Source organism: Manis pentadactyla, chromosome X, assembly GCF_030020395.1.
Source record: "Manis pentadactyla isolate mManPen7 chromosome X, mManPen7.hap1, whole genome shotgun sequence".
Taxonomy (NCBI): domain Eukaryota; kingdom Metazoa; phylum Chordata; class Mammalia; order Pholidota; family Manidae; genus Manis; species Manis pentadactyla.
The window spans coordinates 64564013-64579819 of NC_080038.1; the positions used below are offsets into that span (position 1 = coordinate 64564013).

Genomic DNA, 15807 nt, shown 5'->3' on the forward strand with positions numbered 1-15807 from the left:
GATACAAACCCGATACAGTGGTCATGAGGATTAGAGTTACTGTGTGTCATTTGCCTAATATGTGCCTGGTACCTGGTATCTGTTCAACAAATTGTGGCTGTTACTACAAATCATCATAGCAGTACTAGTAATAGCAATAATAATAAGAATGCTCTAATAGTAATAATTGTGTATATCAGAAAATCTTGGGGGCTTTTGAACATCTGAATGGTTTCCTCACATCTCTAAGTTACCCTAAGTTTCTCATGTTATAAAGCTAAACAGTGACAAATGCCTGAAATGCATTTAGACTCTGAGCTTTACAGCTGTGGCAAACTGCAGATATACTGCCGAGCTGGAAGTCTCTCGGCTCTGCCTGCTATCAGTTCAAAAGCCTCTGTTCTCATCTCAGGAGAGATGAACACTGAGGTCTGAGATGGGCTCATGTGCCTGGGATGAACCTGCAGGAAAAACCCAAGATTCCCACATGCCGCTTCAGCTCTGAAAAGAATAATCAAAAGCTGGGAAGTCTTTGGCAGCCAGCTGGGCAATACAAGGGCAGCCTGTGACTCACCATGAGGTGACAGGCAAGGCCCCCACGTCCCCAGCACCTCATCTATGGGAAGGAAGAACCAAGAATTCTGCCCGGGATATTGGCAAATGCCTCTTGGCAAAATTTGGTGCTCCTGTCTCAAGACAGCTGCAGGGGGATCCCTGGCTGCCTCACTAATGCTCTGTGTCTACCTCCTCCAGGTCACAGCAACAGCCCAGCAGGCAGTGTAGTCCACTCGGCCACCTCAGACATCAGGCTCTGTCATTCGGTGCCAGAAGGTGTTCATGGAAGAGTTGCAGTTGGCCAGGAAACTCGGTTCCCAAATCTCACCTCACCAGTCCTGAGAAATCCTTCTAGTGATCCAGAAGAACCTCTCCAGGTGTGTGGTGGCACAAACCCTCCTGGCATGGCGAACATGAGAATAGTGTACAGTGTCTCCAGTTCTTGCAATGGACCAGCAGAATCAATGTTCTCTGCTTCCTGGAAGGGAGATGCTTTTACCTACGTGACTCCAAGTGCCACCAGTCAGAGCAATCAAGTCCATGAAAATGGCAAAAATCCTTCCTCTGGTAATTCTTGGCTCTCTCTGCACACACTGCCACCTCTGGCTCCCAAGGAGGCTGCTACCCTCTTCGTCACACGTGATAGCCCAGCAGGATGCAGTGGGTCAGCTAGCTACTCTGGGCACTCTGCTCAACAAAGGCAAGTTGCGGAACAAGCTTCCAAGACTGGCCTTCTGACTCGGGGTAACTCGAGGCTGGAGACAGGCCCAGGTGCAGCCAGCAGGTTTCGAGAGCGGTCACTGTCTGTGCCCACAGACTCAGGCACCTTGGATGTGGACTATGATGAAGAGCAGAAGGCCAGTGAAGCCTGTGCCCTGCCTTATGGCAGTACAAGCTCTGAGGGCTGTCACAGTGCTGACAACATTGCCTCCCTTTGTGTCCCACAGGAGGCCCAGCACAGAAGGCAGAGGTCCAAGAGTATCTCACTCAAGAAGGCCAAAAAGAAGCCTTCCCCACCAATGCGCAGTGTCTCACTGGTCAAGGATGAGCCAGTCCTCTTGCCAAAAGGTGGGTCCACACTCCCCAAGGACCAGAGGCCCAGGAGTCTTTGCCTCTCCTTGGAACACCAAGGACATCACTTATCCCACCCAGATGCTCAGAATCATCCAACCGTGCCAATGTCCAAAGATTCAGAAGATATACAATTCTCCCATCACTGGTATCTTCCTGACTGGAAGTCTGGTGACACCTACCAGTCCTTGTCCAGCTCCAGCACTGCCACAGGCACCACAGTCATTGAGTGCACTCCAGTTCAGGGAAGCTCTGAGTCCCTTGCCTCCCCTTCTGCCTCCCGAGCCACCACACCTTCCCAACTTTCCATGGAGGTGGAGGCCAGGGAAGTGTCCTCCCCAGGAAGGCCCACTGGACTGATGTCACCCTCCAGTGGATACTCCAGCCAATCAGAGACACCAACACCCACTGTCTCCATGTTTTTGACCCTGGGCCACTTGCCCCCTTCAAGCAGCAGTGTCCGGGTGCGTCCAGCGGTACCTGAGAGGAAGTCATCACTGCCTCCAACATCACCAATGGAAAAAATGTCCAAGTCACGTCTGTCGTTTGACCTACCATTGACCTCTTCAACCAACTTGGATCTGTCTGGGATAAGCATCTCCATGCAAAGCAAAACCAAGGTGAGCCGGCATCACTCAGATGCAAATGTTGGGGCCAAGCTGGCCCAGAAAACAAGCCCCAACCAGCCAATCATGCCCATGGTTACTCAGTCTGACCTACGTTCTGTTCGCCTGAGGTCAGTCAGCAAGTCTGAGCCAGAAGATGACATCGAGACCCCTGACTACACCGACGAATCAGGAGCAGAAGTCTTCACCTTGCCAGAGAGAAAAGTGAAACCTCCCATAGCTGAGAAGCCTCCACTGGCCCGAAGACCTCCAAGCTTGGTCCATAAGCCACCATCTGTCCCAGAGGAGTACCCACTAACTTCGCCTACCTTGGTTATGACCCCCAAGAGCTCAACTCAACACATGAGGTCACTCCCTCAAGACATCTACACGGTGTGGAAACCAAAGTCCTCCAGCTTCCCTGAGGGCAGGAGCCCAGGGGAGTCGCCAGCACCCTCATCTCTTGTTTTCACGCCTTTTCCCAGTTCTTCTGGTGCTTTCTTCTCAGGAACACAGCAGTCTCCACAGGGAACTATGGAGGAGGAGGGCCCCAAGGTGAGAGCCCTGCCTGAAAGAATTAGCCTCCAGAGCCAAGTAAAAGCTGAGAAAAAGAAAGGCAAGATTCCACCTCCGGTACCAAAAAAGCCCAGCGTGCTGTACCTACCTCTCACCTCACCCACAGCTCAAATGGAGGCCTATGTGGCCGAACCAAGGCTGCCTTTCAGCCCCATCATCACCGTGGAGGAAGACACCAAGTGTCCCCTAGCTGGCGACCACTTGCGATCATCTGGTACGAGGATGACTTCAATGCTGCATGCTGATGGTGAAAGGAAGGCAAGCCCTCTGGGTTAGTAAACTGTCTGCTGGTCCTTCCTTTCAGCCTCAGGAGAGATGAGGGTGAGGATGGCGTGCCAGGGACAGAAGAAAATGCCCCCAGATAATGATCCTGATGACACTAGGGTGGCCAAGTCAGTAGGGGCCACCCCTTGAGGGTTGGGGTTACTCTCAAGAGGCCTCACTGCTCTTGGGATGGGCACTGACCCAGGGGTGGGTATCCCAGGCCCAGTTTGAGCCAGTCCAGCCTGGAACCCCCAGTGCTGAAATAATGAAATTAAACTTGGTCTTAGCACCCGAGGACCTTAGGAGCCCCTCTACCTAGTCAGGCACGCACTGCCTGCACTAAGGACTCTCCCCACCTCATCATACAGCACTTTTTACTGGCCACATTGCATTGCATTTTGTGCATGGGACTCCCAGCATGAGTTCCAGCACCTTGGTGGGCTTGCAGGCTCCTGAAGCAATGGACTATGTCACCAGCAGCAGCCTTCCTTAGTGCTTTCTAGAAGAAAGGGAGCTCGCTTTTTGGATGGTTGGAGGCTAGGCTCTTCCTGGAACAATAAGACTAAGCTAGACAATCTTGCTCATACTTTTTTGTTTTGTTTCTGTTTTCCTGTTTTCTTTTGTTTTGATTGAAGTAAAAAAAATAACAAAATTGACCATCTTAACCATGTTTAAGTGTATAGTTCAGTAGTGCTACATATATCCACAGTGTTGTGTCACCATCACCACCACCACCCATCACCAGAGCTCTCTTCCTCTTATAAAACAGAAGTGTGCCTATTAAACAGTAACTCCCTATTGCTCCCCACCCAGTCCCTGGCAACCACTCTCCTACTTTCTGTCTCTGCGAATGTGACTCCTTTTGGGATGTCAGGTAAGTGGAATTGAACAGGACTTGTCTGCTGGTAACTGGCTTATTTCACTTAGCATAATGTCCTCTAGGTTTGGCCACATTTCTCACCCTGTTTTGAACCCTACCCACCAAACATCAAAATCTTATGGCCTTCCTCAAACTAATTTAGGCTTTCATCATACATTAAATCATAACAAAAGCAAGCAAACAAATCAAAACCATGAGTAATTTTAGACTATGCTTCCTTGCACTCCACAGGCTCCCTCTGAGATTCAGATAGGTCCCACTCCCACCCACTGGTTGAGTCATTGCTTTAGATTGCTCTCAGCAACTTGATTTTTTTAATGATGCATTTAAAAGAAGAGAATATGCAGGCAACCTGTTATAATGGAAAAGGCCTGAGAAAACAGGGAGCCAGGCTAGTCTCTATCACTCACTCCACCTTGGCTAAAACACTGGCCTTCTGAACATTACATTCCTCTGCAAAATGAAGACATTAAGAGTCTCTGCCCTGCTGCCCTTTCAAAGTTGCTTTGAACATCATGAAACTCTAATGAGAATGTACTCTGTCCTAACTATTGTGGTCAAAGCAGTTCTTTCTGGTTCTTATACCTAGAGAGTTCCATGGAACCAAGCCCTGAAGAGAAAACCATCATCAGTGATAAAACAGCTGAATGGGTTGCAGAAGAAGATGATGATGTGTTTGTAGCTTCACGCACAACTGAAGATTTATTTACTGTGATACACAGGTCTGGACCAGTTCCCTTATGCCTCTTGTCATTGCCTTCCCTTTTCATACCAGAAGAAAAACTGCTACCTCTTGGAAGCCATTAGAATTTAAACTGGGGACTAAGTTCAGATACCTATGTAGGTGAATGCAGTCCAGGGCCTCACATCTCCAATTCACTGACATCTTCTGGTAAAGTGGAGGAGGGGCTGGGAAGGGAGGACCAGGTGCTGAGTGAGAGGCCCCTCGTCTCCTAGCAACTGCATGGCTTATTGTGGCTCCATCTGCTCTCCCACAGCCCTGTCTACAGTCAGGCACATTTAACCCTTCACAGAACTCCTTGTATCTGCAAAATGGAGACATTAAGAGTCTCTGCCCTGGAATTGAAGTGGGGCACCAGGCCTAGTATCAAAGCAGGAGCTTAGGCAAAGAGAGACCGTTTGGAGACCCAGCTAGCAGACAGGGGCACCAATTAGAGGCTCAGTGAGGAAATAACTAGAGAGATCCCAGTTATTTGAGCCAAAGCACCAGTTCAGAACAAGATCAGCCCCCAGGCTGCCTTGGTTCAGAGTTACTGACCAACTAGCCTTGACTTCTCAAATTCATCCTTGGTCCCAGAAGCTGGGTAGGACAGAAGCTACAGGCACAGGCCAAGTGACTGCAGCTGTGGGCCCTGAAAGGCATGTAGGGATGGGGGCCCAGAGAAGGGACTCTGAGGACTAGGTGGTGAGAGAGAAAGCTGGTAAGTATGACTGTTTGCAAGGCAGCTGCATAGCAGTCCCCAGATCATGTCACGGGCATTCATGTAGTTACAGGAAGCATTAGGAAATGTCTGCTGCAAGATTTCACTCAAAGCAAACTTTCTCTTATTTAGGTCCAAAAGAAAGCTGCTTGGCTGGAAGGAGCCTGGTGAGGCCTTTGCTGGTGGCAGCAGAACAAGCTCCCACTCACCAATAAAGAACACGGCTGATTCTCCAGTCAGTGAGTCAGCTGCCTCTGCAGGGTCAGGTGGCAGTGCCAACCTAGATGCTGGCAGAAATGATGATTTCAAGGCCTTGCTACAGAAGAAGGGAAGCAAGGCAACCCCAAGGTCCCGCCCCTCAGCAGCCGAACTGCTGAAGACCACTAACCCACTGGCTCGGAGAATTATTGCACAATTTTCAAAAGACTGTGAAAGCACTGGTAACCCCAGTCCCTAAGCCCTGACTTCAGCAAGCAGGGTTTGGCTACTAAACTTGAATAGAGAAGGGGGCAGAGTAAGGTTTTTAAAAAGGAACCACTGAAATAACAGAAGAGTCTTCATTTCTTTTATATTAACTCACACTCTGGAGAGCAGGAGAGAGGCCACTTCCTCTAGAACTACAATCAGGCACTTTAATCATCTTCAGACATTTTACGTTTTCATACCTACAATCTTGCCATTCCTGACTACTGATTTTCTCTTTATTTTCCCCCAGTGGTGTGTACTGAGAAGAAATGCTTAGACGCAAGGGCACGTGTGCCATCTTTGCAATCAATGACCAGGCTGCTCCATGCTGGCTTCTCTCACTGAGGGGCACAGTGTGATAGCAGACGGGGGGCTTCCAAACCTGGGAGGTGTAGAGTGCGGTTGCTCATGGCTCATGATTCACTTCCCTGGTGAGGTCTCCATGGCCCTGTGTGGAGAAACAGAAAGACTCTAATGCCTCCCCAACCACAGTTCACCTCTCGCCTCTGAGAGGTTTGTAGGTGTGCAGTTATTTCAGCATGGGGTTGATTGGATAGTTTTTGTCGTGTAAAATATGAATGTCCTGAACTTCATTGCCTTTTTTTGGTTTGATTGTCTATACGGAGACCAGGGTGATGAGTTTCAATAAACATATGGACCCCATCAACCCATCCCTTAGCTAGAAAAGGTCAGGACTGGACTCCTTTGGATGAACCAAGCACAGCCAACAAAGGAGGCAGCCATTTGCTCACTCAAGTTTATCCAGAGTAACCTGCACGTGCGCCTTGAGGTCCTTCAAGTGTCTGTCACTGATGATACTAGGATCTGTGCCCAGGTAATGCTGCATTCTAAGAACTCTGGTTCTTTTGCATACAACGTTCATTGCAGGATGTAATTATCTGAAGGAACAGCACCATTAAAGGCTCAAGGAGGAGAGAGAGTACGTGTAACTTGCCCCCACCATTGAGTTCAGATTGTAGTTTGTGGTTGTTTGGTTTCGTTCAAAGGAGGTCTTACTCTGTTCTAGAGTAACAAGAATGTACAGACTCAAAGGATATACCCAGAATACAAAAGGCAGCCTTGCCAAGTTGCTGTGGCCCACATAACACACATAAAAAGGGCTACTTTTTGCCACTTAGGTTCTATTGTTTGATCAACTGTCAATTAACCATGCTGGGGGAGAGTGTAATCACTGGGAAATGGGACACCAAGAGAGCCCCAAACAAATGGGAAACTGCGATCTGCCCCTCATAAAGCTTGCAAGCACTATTTTTGCCAGTTCAGTTTTCTAAGCAGTGCAAGAGCAGTGATTCATTTGATTTTTATGGTTTCCAGAAGGTTGGGGAAAAAAAACAGACAAGGCATTGAACAAGAAAACTGGTAATCAATAATGGAGGGCTAATTGTTCACCTTTCCCAAGAGGAAAAAAGAAAAGTCAAAAGAAATTGTAGCCTGCTTCACAAAGAGGGTTCCCTGACCCCTTCCTCCTTCACCTCCCACGCAACAGATTCCTTGGTCAACCTCCTCAAGGACACAGAAAACTGCCCTGGAGACAAGCAGATCTTGATTTTGATAGGTGGTGTTCACTAATGAGAAGTAAGCTCTTAGCTCAGCCAATAGAGCCGCTCAAAAACCACTCTGAGTTCTGAGAGGACTTGGACCTCTCATGTAGAAGCCCAGGCCTAGGCCCTTGGTTTGTACAGTTCTGAATTCTAGACTTCTGAGTACAGGCCAGGCCCACCAACTCCCTTGCAATCAGCTCTTCCCCCTGATATAGGGAGAAGCCACTTCAAATAATAAACAGCAAAAGCCCAGTTGCTTTTGAAAGCATTAGAATTATTTGGTTTCAAGGTCCTGACCAAATTTCAGGGGGTTGCCCAAAGTAAAATAGATTCATTCCCGGCCTGAATTTATGTATGAATGCCACACTTGTCTGCCCCAGACTCAGAATTCCAAAAGATGGAAACGTTTTCCTTTATAGGGAAATGAAGGCGTTTTTGTACTTTTGCCCAACAAAATGACTTATGAAAATCAAGATCCACTTGTCTCTGAGGCAAGTTTCTGCCAGGGCCTTCTTCCTAGGAGCCATTACAAAGAGCTGAACTCTAAAGCCAAATATGAGATTCACACAGAGTATAGGACCTGTAACTTAATGCTGATTTTCTGGGAAGCTTCTTGTTTGCTACTTCTAGTGGTTGTTGTCTTTCCCCTCACCCTACTACCTCTGGTGGCTTTCCCAAAAGATTCGAAAGCTGAATTTCCAGATACCTTTATGTCTTTCAATTACCTTGAGTCTTGTTTTCCTTTACTGTACTCTGTCTGCCTGGAATTTTTAGAACATCTTCTGCATCATCACTATGGCCCTCAAATGCCCAGTGGTATTCCCATTAGCAGAGGCAGATTTAGGGCAGAGATCGTATGGTCAGAGGTAACACTGAGGCTGGAAATATTCATTTAATGTTTGCAACAGGTGGACCTAGTCCCAAACAACCAAGCAAACTGTAGAATTTCTACCAGTCATTGATGAGCACAACACTGAACATCTTTCTTACTCCTAACACTCAACCTCTCTCCTCCCCTTGATTATCATAACATCAGCTCTCTCTCCCACCCAGGCACATACTACAACGTTTGCTGCCTTTGGCACCTACTCTGGCCGTACTGGAAGAAGAGAGGCTGAAGGGCCCTCCAGGGAGACTTCTAGACAACCTACTACTGCCACTATTGCTAGTGCGAATAATAATGATAACCATTTTTGAAGGTGGATTACAGGTGGGGTTCAGTGAAATGGAGTTGGCCCCAGGAGGTCAGCTTCCAATTTCAAATTGTTTCTAGCCCTTTGTTTCCTCTGATTCAAACCAATAGGAGCAGGTGGCTCTGCTGGACTGACTTCAGTCTAGTCAGGAGGGGGAGCCATCCCAGGTAGGTTAACTGGGAAGCTAAAAGTGCTTTGCACTTGGTGAGTATCCATTCCATATTTGTGGTTCAGATGTTGAGGGTAGAGAACGTCATTGGGGTCTCCTTTCCTTTGCCTGCGTCAGTCTCTCACCTGGGCCTCCCACCTGGCCCTAACTTGCCCCTCAGCCCCAACTCTCCTGTAAACTGCATCCCTAACTGACAGCTCACCCTTTGGGAAGCAGAATAGTTCAGGTTAGCTTAATGACCACAAATCGACTTGTTGATTTAGAGACATCACCTTGAATGTACAAAGACAGAGGAGATTCTACAAGGCTCTTACAACAAGCATTTCAGCAGACATCCATTTCCACTCTAAACAACAAGCATTGGCTTGTGATCCCACTATACCTATGAGTGTGAGCGGGTCTGTCCACGCACCAGCCCTCTGCCTCATACACGAACTAGTCCTTAAAGAGACAGTTCCATGGTCAAGGCTCTGTTCCCCTCCAGTGCAGCCTCCCATCACCACCGAGTCTACAACAGAGTGGTAGGCTTTCACTTTGATTTGTCAGGGCCAGGACTAGAATGAAGCGAGGGAGGTACGTGGGGTATAAAATTTAAGGAGGAACCCACGTGCTCTTGAGGTCATGCAAGTGCCTTCCCCTCATCCTGGCCCTGTGCTTTGCACTCTTCTGAAGTGATATCAGTTTATCTGCTTCCAGCAATTAAGTGTGGTTTCTTTGATTTAGGGGCTAACTACCTATCTGGTGTCACACCAGACATTTTATTGCTAACTTGTTTTCCATTGCTATAAAGCTTTTTGGCCTATATATCAAAGAATCTTCAGTAGTACTAGAAAACATGCTTGATTTCTAAGTAACCTGGTCCAAGTGGCAAGTTAGCACCCATTTCAGTAAAGATGTGGACAAAGACAGCTATTCAGCAAAATAGTGAATGAACTGGGATCCTTGGTCTCCCTTTCTAGTCCATTCTCCCCAGACCTTGCTTCCCAGCACCAACTCTCCTGAGTGCCTCCTAATTTGTTCTTCTGCTCACTAAGAAAAGCATGCTCTCAGGAAAGGGATAAATTCCTTTACTTTGAGATTATAAGGCTTAATGCTATCTCTTTTGAGGGTTGCTTGCATTTTAACAGGGGAAAAGCCTTAAACCAAGGGAATGAAGTTCTTCTTGTAGATTTTTAGGCATCAATTAGTTTCAGACATGTATTTTTCACCATGGAAAGGCTAAATTCCCTGAAAGCTAACTCCAGAATATAGAAAATACCTTAATGTGCTGAAATTATTTTAGTAAATTGCCAAGGGTCTATTAAATTGTCCTGCTATCTAGTGCCATTCAATGTGGTTACTACCAAGGGACTCTCAGAAATGGCCACTGAAAGCCACTGAGAAGTCCTAGATAATTCATATTGTACATTAATATTTTTACATAAATGGAATTAATACTACTTATTGTTTGAGTAAAAGAACATAAAGATTTAAAGTTTGTGAAAATGTGTCCTGTTTGTCAAAGGTGAAACTGTCCAATCAATGTCCTATCAATGTCAGCTGTCTGGTATTGGTGGTGATTATTAAACTTATTGGAGGTACAGCTTCACTGAACATAAGCAAGCCTCTGCTTTCCCCACCACCCTTATCTATGTTTGGTGCTATCACTTCAGCATAGTGTGAGAATAAGACCAGATCCATATAGCAGAACACCCAGTCCCTCCAAAGCCTTTGTGTGTATTTCAGCTCTAAGGGACTAAGATAACTAGGGATTTGAAAGGACAAGAGGGTGGGAAAGAGGTACAAAGAGTTGCCTTTGTCAAAGGGCAGCAAAAATTATCATGAATTAAACAATGACTTGAAATAAAAATTTAGAATACTCTGAAAGAGCTGTACAGAGGAATACAGTGATAATTGGCCATGGACACACATTTGAGGCACTTGAGTAAGTTTGGCAAAAATAGATTTGCATAAGTAATGGATTATGTGAAATAGGTGTGTACTTTGTTCAGTAAAGCCCAGAATCTAGGCCAGTGACTTTCAAAGTGTGGTCGCAGGAGCACCAGCAGCAGCTTCTCTGGAGTGGATGTGCGTGTGTGTGTTTCCAGTGATGTTTCTTCTTCAGATCTCTGACTCACTGTAACCAGGATTCTCCAACTGATTCCAACCTTTCCCATCATGTCTGCTGTCATCATTACAGTGATCAGTCTCTGGCCAAGTGATGTATATTGTCATGGTCAGATATGTTTGCTTGGTGTTAAGAAACTCTCACTAAATCAACTACTTGCTCAACCTGAAAAACCTTTGATTTGGCTTAGCCAGCACATCTGGCCTGTGTTTTGTTTTTAAAAAGTTTTGTTTTAATTCACAAATAGGAAAAAGGAAAAGGTGTTAACGTTTTGTTTGGTATTGCCAACCCTTAAATACCTGTCTTAACCATGGCGGCCACTCTCCAGGAAGGCTCTGGCAGAAGTAAATTTGATTGTAAGATTTCGCCCAATCATCTGACATCATCAAATCCACAAACAAAATCTGAACTGGAACAAGCAGTTAACCCCTCTCAGCCTCTCTTTAATGCCAAGCTTTATAGAAATGTGTTCCTTATCTGGTATTGAGCTTTTTTTTAATGTCCAATTTTATAAAATGTTATGCATGCAAACACAGCATTGTGCTCATTGTACAAGTCCCCTCAGCCTCATTTCCTCCTCTGTATATATGGTGGTGAAGAGATATCAATCTGTATGTTCTTCCCTCTCCTGATCAATTACAAAGTACAAACCTTTTCATTAATTTTTAAAGGAGATATATTTACTCTGGCTAGTAGTTAAAATTTAACTCTTTTTATTATATTTCATTGCTACTTTTTTCTACTGGCTGCAAAGCTTACTTTGGGGGATATTTCTTATTCCTGGGTTGTTGTATTTATCTTATTTCTGTATTTATCTGTAGTCACAGAATATTAGAGGTGGAAGGGACCAACCTCTCATTTTACAGATGAGGAAACTGAGGCCCAGAAAGGTCAAATACCTTACACAGGTCATGCAGTGGCAGGGCCAGGCCTTAATTCCGGGTCTCCTGCCTCTGGACCCAGTGTTTTTTCTATTTAAACCACTGCTTTTATAGAAGACCCATAGCTGGCTTTTACTTTTATGACGTATGAATTTCCCAAGTATTTCAGTGAACTACATTTAATAACATATATGCTTTGAAAACAAATCCTACCATTTGCAAAAACATGGATGGAGCTAGAGGGTAATAATATATATGCTTTGAGGAAAAATGCTCAAGGGTTCTTTAGTTCATGAATTAAAAGACAAATCTGATTTTCAGTTTACAAATACTCATTTCCCTCCAAATTCAACATATGTACCCTACTTTCCACAACAGATGATTTCTCTTAAAGTCATTTGAAAAATGAATTTTTACAGATTAGATTCCATTTTTTAGTAGAAAAGCTTCCTATGTAAGGGAATCTGCTGGTGACTTCTTCTGAAAAATGAAGAATCCTCTTGTCAATATCCCCTGATATCTCACTTTATTTTTTAGTGTAAAATTTTGTAATTGGTGTTTGTGCAAAGTAGGGCAAATCAATATAGGCTTTCCTAGAATCTGCTTTATCCTTCCCTTCTTAAACTTATTTTCAGACTGTTACATGCTCATGAGATACTTAGTTGTGTTCTAGAACTTCATTTAACTTGATATTTTGTCAGTCCCTGGGCTCAAACTCTATCTCTATCTTATCAAATAACAGAATTCCCTAAATAGTTCTGAGCTCTGCATGCAGTCTTTTTTCCAGGACATTCTTTGCTTAATACTCCTTTGGGTGACTCTCTCTTTAGCTGTTCTTGAGCCCCCTGGTTCCTGCAGAGCTCACTGCTGTGTGGAGTTGCAGGCAGTGCCACGTTAGGGCTGTGCTAGTCACAGGGAGTGGTATTCCTAGTGATTTCCACTGTTCCCCTGCTTCTCCCAGACCCCCTCTGGCTTCCCTTTTCAGGAATTCTCAGAGACTGGTGGGATTTCTACCACCACCCCCTTCTAGACTTGGGGTTGACAAACTTTTTTCTGTAAAGGGCCAGATAGTAACTATCTTAGGCTTTGGGGGTCACACATGGTCTCTGTAGCATGTTCTTCTTTGTTGTTTGCTTGTTTACTTGACAATATTTTAAAAATGTAAATGCCATTCTTAGCTCTTGGGTCATACAGAACCGCAGGCTGCATTCAGCCCACTTGTCATAGCTTACCCCTGGTCCAGACTGTTTTCTGGGACAGACATTTCTGTGACCAGCTGCATATGACAATTGGGTTGTGTACTGGATGACGTAGCTCACTGCGCTTCCATCCACTGCACTGTCAGACCAGCCTGCACAGAGGTGGGAGGACAGGAGCAGCATATGCCAACCATTACTCTTTGGTAGGTTGCCCTTCCTGCTGGATTCTCTCTCTATCTTTCACTGACTACTGACTACCTCAGTGTAGAAAGCCTCATTCTTTTTTCCAGCTCTCTTGTCCTAGTTATCCAATGTGCCTCTGCCTTCCTGGGTCAAGCTGGCAGGGAAGAATGAATTTTGGAGTTTTCTTATTTCTTTTATCCCATCGTTACTCCCCCAAACTATGGTCGGGGGGCCCTGCTCTGGGGTCATCTGTCCCACCCTGCCCCATACTGCCATCACCAGTTTAGGGCTGTCCCTGGGAAGTCTGATGGCCCAGGCCAATGAGATTCCAGTCTAGTCTACAATTGCCCAGTGTAATCACCAGCTCTCTTGGTTCCAGTGGCTGGTTTTAAAATCCAGAATACCCATGTGTCCATTTTCTTAGGCAATTTGGACCTGTTCTAGACTCAACCCCAGCAAGAAAATCAAGACGTACAGAAGATATTGTGTGCCATCATTTTTCCCTGCCTCAACCCCCTGCCTCCTGGGCCCCCAGGCCCCAGGATGGACTCTTTGGGACGCCCCATGTAGCACCACAACCAGAGGCATTCAGCACACCACTGCCTGCTGTTCCTTGAACCTCTAAAAGGATTCCCTAAAGCTTCTTCACATCTATCTCTCCATCTGGCTCCCATCTCTACCTCTCAGGCTCAGATTCACATTTTCACATTTGCTCGTGTAAACATTGGTGGCTGTGAGTGAATGAGCAGGTATGTGCCTGGGTATGCGAGCATGGGTTCTCCACCTGGACTGTGGAGGCACCGCTGACTAATGTGTCTCACACACGCACGCGCACACACACACACACACACACACACACCACCCAGTGCTCTCATTAATTCTCTGGTCCACGGCCAGGTCTGATGGGGCTGGTCAAGGAGAAGGGATGGTGGGGGCTCCTGAGGCACTTCTTTCTTCTTGTCTTTTGAAATCTTCTTTCCATGGGCTGGTGCTGGTTTCTCCCAGGAAGCCATTTGAAGAAGCTCCCCTGTGGCAATTCTGCACAGCCTGGCATAACAGACAGCTAGCACTTTAATTTGCTTCGGACATGCTTCTCAGGTTGCAGTTTTTCCTGTCTAAGCAAATTGCTTCTTAGTACCTTTCTCTTACTTTCCATCATTTGAGCCCAGGGATCTACCCACTTACTGAAATCTAAATTTTAAAAAGTCAGAGACACGAGTAACTTTCACTATTTCCCTATTTAGAAGTATCCACGAGACACTTCCTTTCTGCCTTTTGTTTAGGATTTCCAGACTTAGGAAAGGAACCAGGCTCATGCCTTGAAGTCTAAAAGCAGCTAAAGTACGGCACTCACCAAAAGCAAGGTGAAGAAGGAGGATTGGCTGGTCCTACTATGCGTAGTCAGGAGATGGACTTTTGTTATGTTCAGTGTTCAGAGGGCTTTATGTTACCATTCAGTGCTTACTGAGCGCCAATGATGCACTTGAGAAAAAAAGGGAGGCAGGACTTTGCAGACCCATGTCCTAAACTAGAAGGCAGAGATAAGGCAGTTCTCCCAGTGATAGGAATGTGTCCTTTTTTTCTTTTTTTTAAAAAGTATTCCTTACTGGCTTGTTACCAGCAATTGAACTGTATTCTTTATATAGCTAAAGCTGTTTGTGTCTTCTTAAAATAAACTTTTTCTGTTAAAATTGTTTTCTATTTCACCCTCTGGTTTTCATTGCAGCAATGATGCCTTTATTCCTACACTAAGCCCAGGTTTTGAGCACATTTCACCGACCACACAAGTGTGGGGCTCACACGCAGGAGCTGATGCTCACTAACCCCTGAGAGCCCAAACTAGATAAGTGGGATACTGAGTCTTACAGAAACCTGCCCACCAAGCCATGAGCCTGAGCCATATGGGCAGGTAATCCGTGTTGGAAGACTTCTTCTAAAGGGTTCAAATTCAACCACTCGTGGTGGCCGCAGGGTACTGCAGATGAAGCAAGGCTCTGATGAAATGGGCAGCAGTTGCCAGGCTCCTGAGAGGAGGAGATTGCCCTAGCAACTGCGCCCAGGGCAAGCACTTCCTCTTTGTTCTCTGGCTCAATGGAGCCACCCAGCAGGGCAGACCAGAGTGAGTCTGGACTGGGAGCAAACAACGCAGACCAGATGTGGCACAGATCACTTCCATCCCTCAAAATGGGTATGAGCCTACCATGCAGGTAGTGACAACTGTATTCAAGGGTCAACTCCCATCCAAAATGAGCTTTGTCCTCTGTCCCAACTGGCTGAGACCTCTATGGCTGAGGCTCTTGGAGCCAGTGTCCTTGTCACTCAGACCCCATGTTAGCTCAGGTCTCCTGGCACCACTGGGCTGCTCTTCCAAAAAGACACAACAGAGCTGGAAACAACCTAGAAAGCTTACAAGGGAAGGCAGAGGGGCCAGGGCTAAGCTCAGGCAACAGCAGGTGTTAAGATTTAAGATAAAGGTCAGAGACAGAGGCTGGCTCAGGGTGGGCCTCACGGCCAACAGTGCCTCTGAGGACCATGCAATTCAGGGTGTAGTGTTCATGCTGTCAGGGTCAGAGCCTCCTTGTGCCACAGCACCATGAGTTGGGGAAGCTTGTAGGGACCAGCCCACACTGAACCAACTCACAAAACTCATATCAAAGGCAGGGTCTGGTATATTAA

The 15807-nt window shown here is 46.1% G+C and overlaps 1 protein-coding gene across 1 annotated transcript in view; it reads left to right on the forward strand.

The window, feature by feature from the left end:
• The window catches only part of NHSL2 (NHS like 2), a 93317-nt gene extending 78501 nt beyond the window's left edge, over positions 1–14816 (forward strand). The window contains exons 6-8 of the mRNA XM_036890960.2: positions 733–3057; positions 4520–4652; positions 5505–14816. Of these exons, the coding sequence (XP_036746855.2) occupies positions 733–3057; positions 4520–4652; positions 5505–5829 (2783 nt within the window). The 3' untranslated portion in view covers positions 5830–14816. The remainder of the gene's footprint in view (positions 1–732; positions 3058–4519; positions 4653–5504) is intronic.
• Positions 14817–15807: the final 991 nt, after the last annotated feature.